The sequence below is a fragment of the Bidens hawaiensis genome, unplaced genomic scaffold, assembly GCF_021521415.1.
Source record: "Bidens hawaiensis isolate Kalapana, Puna unplaced genomic scaffold, B.hawaiensis_p1.1 tig00050503_1, whole genome shotgun sequence".
Taxonomy (NCBI): Eukaryota; Viridiplantae; Streptophyta; class Magnoliopsida; order Asterales; family Asteraceae; genus Bidens; species Bidens hawaiensis.
In genome coordinates, this window is record NW_027499035.1 from 24,085 (window position 1) to 32,851 (window position 8,767).

The window sequence follows — 8,767 nt, forward strand, 5'->3', positions numbered from 1 at the left end:
GTGTGATGGATGGATCTGGAGTGGGTTATTGATTGAATGAATGAGATGGAGGTGAGTGATTTAATTAGGGTTGGTTTGATGGAGATGATGGCATTGTTTCTGGTGTGAGATGAGTGAATTTGGGAGAAATGGAGAAGGAGATAAAGAACGAGAGAATTACATATTTAAGGTAATATATATATTTTGATGTTTAGGTTTCTTATTTATATATTTTTCAATGTGAATATATTTGCATATGGTTTATAAACATTAGAAGCAAAATATGTTCACCCTAGCCGCAGCCCTATCCGAAAACCATGTCAGATCCGGTACTCTCTCGATCAAAGGTTTCAAGAAACCTAATGAAAAGACCACACCCGAACCATCATCTCACACCAAAGTTGACCCTCAACTTCAATCCATAAATTACTCTCTAACTCATCCCACCACTCCAAAAAGAAACACAAACCAAACCACAGAAACTATGCTGTCACTTACCCATCTAAACTCCAATCTCAATCCCAAGCTCCTCAAAACCGAAAACCTTACACCGGTCCTCACCGAAACTATGAAGAAGGTGAACGAAAATGACACTTTTTTTGGAATTATAAAGATATGATTGCACAATTTTCATCACAAAAATGAGAGGGGACAATATTAATAGAGTCATCCGAAGTTCCCGCGAGAATTGTTAATCAATTTTAATGCCTCCAACGTCCACCGTCTTCTTACTTTTTTTTCGCGGCGATCGACATTTGCTAATAATAATAACAATAATCCCATTTTGCCGATCGTCTTAATCTTCAAATATCGGTACGTTTCATACCCATTTTCTTATACTTCTTTTTATATATGTTAATATTATTTAATATTTAGAATTATAGATTTTGATTCAAACCCTATGTCTTGTGATCATTTCCTGCCTAAATTGTATGCAAGGTTTTTATTTTATGGGTATTTATCGAATCCCATTTGACCGGAAATCCGGAATTTGGTCGAATAATTTCGGGTTATTGTATTAATATTAGGGGGTTTAGGGGGTTCAAAAACACAATTGGACAATATTAGCTGTTATGAGGGGTCGGATGTTACAAAAGCAACTTGAGTAGCTAATGCGAGTGTGATCCGTTTTTAATGATTTTGAAACACGCGACTGAACATTTGAAAATTGCAGGTTCCCATGGCTGCTGCTACCGAAGCAAGAGCCGAAACAAATGTTCCTTCTCCTACTACACCTAAGTCACCGATCAATGTTGAAGTGAGAACTTAACTCGCGCTGTTGCTTTCATTATGAATAATTTGAATCAAAACATATTTTTAATTTGGATAAGTTACTGTTTTCATTTCTTCATTTCCTATTTGTAAGTTATGATGATTTGGTTTTATCAAATTTACAGATTAAAACGGTGGAAGTAAGTAACATCGTGATGACTGTCACCGAGAAGGATATATGGGAATTCTTCTCCTTTTCAGGAAATATCCATTATATTGAAATGAAAAGGTTTGAATAACATTTATAGTCTCTTTGTGATATGTAACTGCTGGGGCGGACCCACATGGTAAACACGGTAACTTTTTTTTTAATGTTATAATCGTGTGAGTTACACATTTTTTTGTCGTTATTTACATATTCGATGGTCGAGTGATACCAGTTCATCGAACATTTCAAAAAGTAATGTTAGTAAAAAAATCTTGGGTTCGTCACTTTTTAACTGTCTAAGTAGCCTTATGAGTTTAGATGGTTAATTTAACACTGCAGTGATAGTGAAGCCACGAAACACGCGTTTGTCACCTTTAAGGAAGCACAGGGAGCAAATACAGCAGTTCTTTTGACAGTAAGTTAACTTTTTAACGCGTTTTATTAATGTCTGTCTGTTAATTCCTTTTCAGTTACTGTCCGTATATCCTGAAAGAGTACCATAGTGATATTTTTTTTCATGTCAAAGACATCAACCCTAACGCAAACACGCTTATAACCATGAAGGCTGAACATTTATCTAAACACCTCAAACAAGTTGGCGGGTTATTAACGAGTTGTAATAAAGTTGTAAATGTGTTAAATGGGGTTGGCAGCTTAAATGGATCATAAACAAGTTGACAGGTTAACCTTATAAATATACATTTTTTTTCCTAATTATAAACGGGTTGACGGATCGACCTGTTTAACTAAAAGAGTTTAACATGTAATGTGAACACGCCCCACTTAGTAAACATGTTCCTAATTTTAAACATTGTCATTTTCGTTTCATGTCTATATACACCTAAGTAACAGTTCTTTAACAGATATTATTAAAAGACTGACATACTTTTTTGATAAATAATTTACAGGGAGCCATAATTGGGAATCTACCGGTTTCAGTAAGCCATGTTGAGAATTATCAGATGCCCGCAGGGGCTCCTCCTCTATCACCGGTACCCCCTTAACCTTTTCACTAATATATCTACTATTTTTCAAGTTTATAATAATTCATTGACCCCTTTGAACTCTGAACCAGAGAGGTTCTAATTCAGAGAGGACACGCGAAGTTGCACAAAAGGCCGAGGAAGTAGTAAGCACAATGCTCGCGAAGGGTTTTGTTTTGGGAAAAGATGCAGTACAAAAGGCTAAGTCGTTTGATGAAAAACACCGCTTAACGGTTAATGCATCGGCTAAGGTTGCATCCATTGACCGCCGGATGGGTTTGACGCAGAAGCTTAGTATGGGGACCGCTGCCATGAATGAACGAATGAAAGAAGTGAACGAGAAGTATCAAGTGTCGGAAAAATCCAAATCTGCCATTGCTGTGGCGGAGCAGAAGGCCAACACTGCTGGTTCGGCTCTCATGAGTAATAAGTTTGTGTCGAGTGGAGCTGTGTGGGTCGCGGGTGCGTTTGCTGCGGTTGCAAAGGCGGCTGAAGGTGTGGGGTCCAAAACTAAAGAGAAGGTTACCAAAGCTGAAGTGGAAAAAGAGAGGTCCAAAACTACAGAGAATGATGGGTCGGAAACGGAAGAGAATGTTCAAAAAGGCGAGGAGGAAAAAGAGGGGTCAAAGACTACAGAGAAGGTTCAAAAAGGTGAAGAGGAAGGTTCAAAGACTATAGAAAAGGTTCAAAAACCCGAGGAGGGTTCGAATAAAGACTCTTCTGTGACACCTGCCAAACCATCTAATGATAATAACCACCTTCCACCAAATCAGTGAAGGTTCATTTTATTAGCTACTTATAAACAACCGAGTCAAACTAAAACCGAGAATATAGAAAAAAAAAGTATGTTTTAGAGCCTTGTTCTGCTTATTTGATAATCATTGTCGTTTTGCTAGTTACAAAATGTATTAACCTTTACAGACCGCCCGTCTTTCATTCTGTTCCGTGTCAGCGTATGGATTGAGTCAAACACTCCATGGACTGTCAACATAGGAGTTCAAAATTAGGAAGTTGTATGCAGTGTAGGTGTGTAGGTAAGCTATGTACTCGAACCGGTCCAGTAAACAAGGTGTACCTTTTTCTAGCTTTGCTGTTGTTATATTTCACATATTTGAAATTAATATGATGTTTTTTAATTCAAATATGACTTTAGTTTGAAGTTTTATATCGGTTTAGTATTTTTTGTCAAACCGGACCGTGAGTCAAAATTGTTTATAGTTAAATTACCTTTATGCAGTCAGATAAATCCTTATCATTCGACCCGTTCCGAATCTGAAAACAGAAGATCCAGAAAGTTGGATTAGTACATGGATTGAGAACACTTTGGCTGCATATGAAGCGATTTAAGTTATATTTATAACTATAAATATAAACATAAGTTTGAGTTTTATACCCGTGTGATATGCTGGACAGATGATTTTTTGTTTTCGGCTGAACATGCTAAGCACACTAAACTGGCTGCAACAGTTGAAGGCCAGTAGCACAGCTGTTCATGGCCCAGTAGTGCTTGAAGCGCAAGATACTTTGCAGTATTAGCAACATGTTGATCGGCTCGTGTAGCTTTTAGATAGAACCTTTTCGTATATTTAACATGGAAATGAATAAGAACAGGTAGTATATTGTCTCTGTTAATTGATATTTTGCATTAAAATTGAAGAATTATATGCTCTAATGATGAAAAAACAGGGAAAATCCATTTTGTGTGAAATTGTTATCCAAATAGGCGTTGACTTTTTAAAAAGAAATTACCAATTTGACCATTACAAACAATGTGAACATATTATCTATAGCAATTGGCTTATTATCAAAACGACCGTTATCAAGTTTCACACCAATGGTTCATATTATGACAAGTTCTACGCTACTTACGAGAGTGCCAATGTCTAACTGGCCCAAAAGTTAATGTTATTGATTATACAATGAGTCAATTTGGATATACACAAACTATATAATTAGGAACTACTGTCTTCTCGATTTATAAAGTTGGTGCAAAATACTTCAGTGTTATAAAATTTGATACTTTTTCTAAAACAACCTATTCAAAATTCAACGCAAAGCACTTTTGATTAAAACCTGTTTTGACTAGAACAAATTGATACTTTTAAATGACGTATTTTGACCCAGAGCTGTTTCTGCCTGTTAGCCGATTCTTTTGAAAGGCTTAATATTTAGTCAAAAGGCAATGGCTATGCACCTGAACTTCATTTAAATGGCATGTGTGGATACAGTTGTAATAGATTGAGAATATAGTTTACCATAAAAAGTTGTAGATGGTTGGTAAATAGCATTGGAAATTGAGGACTTCCTGGACCAGCCACTCCATGGCTACCACTTCAGATCTTCTGTATTCACTGCCTCCTACATTAAAAAACTTCTGCCTAATGCTGCATAAGATTAATACACAACAATATCCCAATCAGGAAATATTAATACGGTTAATTAATGCTATGGATCAGACCTGTTATAGGGCTGGTTTTCTTCAATCCTTGTTGCAAGTGTGAGACAAGCAATGCCAGCAATTTCAAGCTCCCTTTTGCTTCTGAAGTATCCTTTGCTCAGAAACCGGTCCAATAAGCTGACACCTAAGAACAAGGTTTCCTTCTGTAACTCCTTGCTAGCTGATTGCTGCTTTTACAGAGTATGAGTTACATGAGAAGACAAATTTCTATAATAAATTATTTGCATTAAAAAGCAATTCTAACAGACCTTCATTATCCAATGCACCATTTTCGACCTTTGCTGGACAACCAGATCACCATATTCCTTCATCATGAGGTATTCCTCAGTGTAGTTGTGTAGATATACTTGCCTCCTCTCCCTTTTCTTCAGCATCTGGTAGCTTTGTTCGTGTTCGTCATCTTCAGGTCTCAACAATTTCTGAACACAGTGAAGTAAACAACATTCTATCTAATTACAACAACAACCATTATATTGTAGTAAGCAGCATTCTATCTAATTATCTACCATTATAGTAGTAGGAAATCCACCAAACAACTGCACGGCACATCAAACATCTCAAAGGAGCAGTATATGTATATACATGATATGTTAACATATATAAGAAATGTTAATTAGTATTTTACAAATAAAACTAAGTTTAAAACAACATTCTATCTATCATTATTGATTTATTATTATGGTAAGCAATCCAGTAAACAACCGCAAAACACTTTAACGATTAAACACCTCAACAGAGCACCATATGTTACTGCATATAGCAATGAACTACTATATCCAAACTTAATGCAATAATTATGGGAGAAACTAGCAATATGAATATACAAAAAATAGGCAGTGTAATTGAATCCAAGGCATAATCACTTAAATAACTATGTCTGCATGATCGTATCGACCTCAAATTATAAATTCAGGTTACAAACATTGGCATAACTCATTCCAATTTGATAAAAAAACACACTCTAATTATCTACCAATTTATTATTATAGTAAGCGATCCAGTAAGCAACATCAAACATCTCAAAGGAGCACAACATGTCTATAATTAATATGTTAACATATGTGACAAAAGTTAATTAATAGTTCTACAAACAAATTAAGTTTATCACTAACGAGTACAGTTCCTGAACAGAACATGAATCTGCATATAGTAACAAACTACTCTTTGCAAACTTATTGCAATAATTAAAGGAGAAACAAGCAATGGTGAAGTAAACAACATTATATCTAATCATCTACCATTATTATAAAGTACAATCCAGTAAACAACTGCAAGTCATATCAAACATCTCAAAGGAGTACTATATGTCTATTACTTAATATGTTAAGTTGTTAACATATATGAGAAAAGTTAATTAACAGTTTTACAAATAAAACTGCTACTTCTGAACAGAATATGAATCTGCGTATAGCAACTTAGCAGCAAACTACTCTTTCCATAATGCAATAAGTATATTATTATATCTACCATTATTATAGTAAGTAATCCAGTAAACAACTACCAAAGCAGAATAAAACTCAAGCATCTTAAAGAAGCAGTATACTAAAACTAAACAATTAAGAGCAGAAACATATGCATAAATTACTCAACTAAAATGTACGCATAAATTAGGCAATGTAATTAAATCCAAGGCGTAATCACTTACAATAACTCTGTCCGAAGGCTGATTATCATCATACAGTGCAGAAACTTTTACATCAAACTCCGATTTACAAAACTTCTGACGGTAGTTCACGAACAACTGAAACGTAGGAGACGAATTCACATCACCAAACGACCGTTCAGAAAACTGACTACCGGAATCATACCACGACGAAGTATCAAACTCCGACGAAACTTCAACCTCAACATCAGCCTCAGAACTCTCCATATTAACATCCGTACACTCAACTGACGAGTACTCACACTCACACTCTTCATATCCACCGGATAAATGTTCCGAACACGTTAGGTCAAATTCATCCGCAATCGGCTTCGATTCTCCACAATTCTCCGCTTCATCATCATTTACTAGCTCATTCGTTACCGAATTATTAATTTCACCTGATTTTATACCAGAAGCAACTGATTCCGCATAGTGTTTAGGTTTAGAACACTCCGATTCAACTTCAAGTCCAACCAATTCGTTAACAGCTGCATCCGATACCTTCAAATCAGAATCTAATCCGAATTTAACTCGAGAACTAACCGAAACGACGTCATATCGCGTCTTCGAGTTCGAATTATTAACACACGACGTAACTTCATCTGATTTGAACTCCGATTGAGCTTCGAGGCCAACCGCTTCATTAATCGTCGCGAATTTACGTCTAGAAGTAACCGAAACGACGTCGGATCGATTCGTACCTTCCGAACACTCGATTTCACTTGCATTCACCTCAAATCCTTTACGAATAATATCCGACTGAGCTTCGAGTCCAACGGCTTCGTTAATCGTTGCGAACTTACGTCGAGACGTAACCGAAACGACGTCGGATCGATTCGTACCTTCGGAACACCCGAATTCACTAATATTATTAATAATATTCTTCAACGACGTCGTTTCGGCTGCTGCTGTTGATGATGACTTAATAGCTTCCATTCGCTTGGTGTACGATCTCGTAATCCTTCGGAACTCGCTAACGACGTCGTTTCCATCGGTAATATTAAAACTAGAACTGAAACTTCTCTTGTTAGTTGAGACTCGACTGGAGGATTCGTACGGTTCGAGCGTTAGGTTTGAAGAGGAGTTGGTGATGGAAGTAGGATTATTATTATTATTATTATTATTATTAATGAGTTTGAGAATTGGAGAGCAGTTTGAGCGTTTACGGCGAGGTAGGTTTGATCTGAACCTCTTCTTCATTGTGAAGTAGAGTGAATAGTATTACTGAGTAGGTGTGATTGAATTGAATTGAATTGAATTGAATTGTATTGAAGTGATGAAGATGATGAGTTTGTGTATATATGAGTAGGAAGTGAAACTGTGAAAGCGGTTAAGGACGTTAGGGGTAGTGGTGGGGCCTACTTGGCGTAACTGTTTTCACGTTCATATAAGAAGGGAACAACTTTCACGCAAACATGTAGTGGTGATGATACTCTTAATGACATGTTATCAATTTTTATGTGAAATTAAGGGAGGTAACTGTTTAAAAAATAAATAAAGGAAATTATTATTTTATACTTTAATTTTATGTGAATAATCATTTAATTTATATCATATATATGAATATATTAATTTGAATTTTGGTTATCTCCCACATATTTACTTTTCATTTTCAGAGCATCTATAACACAAACTCATATTAACCGTCACGTTATTGTCACATCATATTTCAAATTTTTCTCAAACCTCTTGTTTTCTTCCACAACAACAAATCTTCACAAACCCCATTAAAAACATTAAATTTGTCTATATATATTATATATATGTGTGTATGTGAGAGAAATGTCCACATCACTAGATTGTTCCTAGTTTGCTTCTACAAACTTCATGCAAACTTTGAAAGCATTTTCTACCTTTATAAAAAGGATATTTGTGACCAAAAGGTTTGCCACTTGCCACATGGGTTCAAACCTTGGGTTTTGTAGCCAATTCTGGTTGCAGAACAAGGCTATGAGGTGTGGTTGTCATTTTGCCTCCTTTCTTACAACGCCACATCAGCGCAACATTATATCACATACTACTACACTTTCTTTCACAATATTAAGGAAATGGTCACTAATTTACCACTTTCATCCGTTTTCAAACAAGGTAATAATAATAATAATAATAATAATAATAATAATAATAATAAAATTAACTTAGTTTAATTATTTTTAAAATTATTAATATAAATAAAATAAAAAAAAAACTAAATATGTATAATATTACATTACACTTATTAAATCAAATTAAAAAAATACTCTGTTTAAAGATTAATTAAAAAACCTAATATTATTATTAAT

The 8,767-nt window shown here is 35.2% G+C and overlaps 2 protein-coding genes across 2 annotated transcripts; one reads left to right on the forward strand and one right to left on the reverse strand.

Annotated features, from left to right (window-relative positions):
- Positions 1–109: 109 nt before the first annotated feature.
- Positions 110–3,472, forward strand: LOC143598564 (uncharacterized). The gene is made up of 7 exons (XM_077076754.1): positions 110–169; positions 254–556; positions 1,154–1,237; positions 1,377–1,480; positions 1,739–1,814; positions 2,308–2,391; positions 2,475–3,472. Exons 1-7 carry the CDS (start codon positions 110–112, stop codon positions 3,156–3,158), a joined length of 1,395 nt encoding a protein of 464 aa, XP_076932869.1. The 3' UTR covers positions 3,159–3,472.
- On the reverse strand, positions 3,298–7,721 carry LOC143598565 (cyclin-SDS-like). Its single transcript, XM_077076755.1, is given in 7 exon segments — positions 3,298–3,363; positions 3,610–3,654; positions 3,776–3,956; positions 4,638–4,766; positions 4,841–5,007; positions 5,089–5,259; positions 6,486–7,721. Coding segments are annotated over 7 exon segments (1,959 nt in total). The 5' UTR covers positions 7,686–7,721.
- Positions 7,722–8,767: the final 1,046 nt, after the last annotated feature.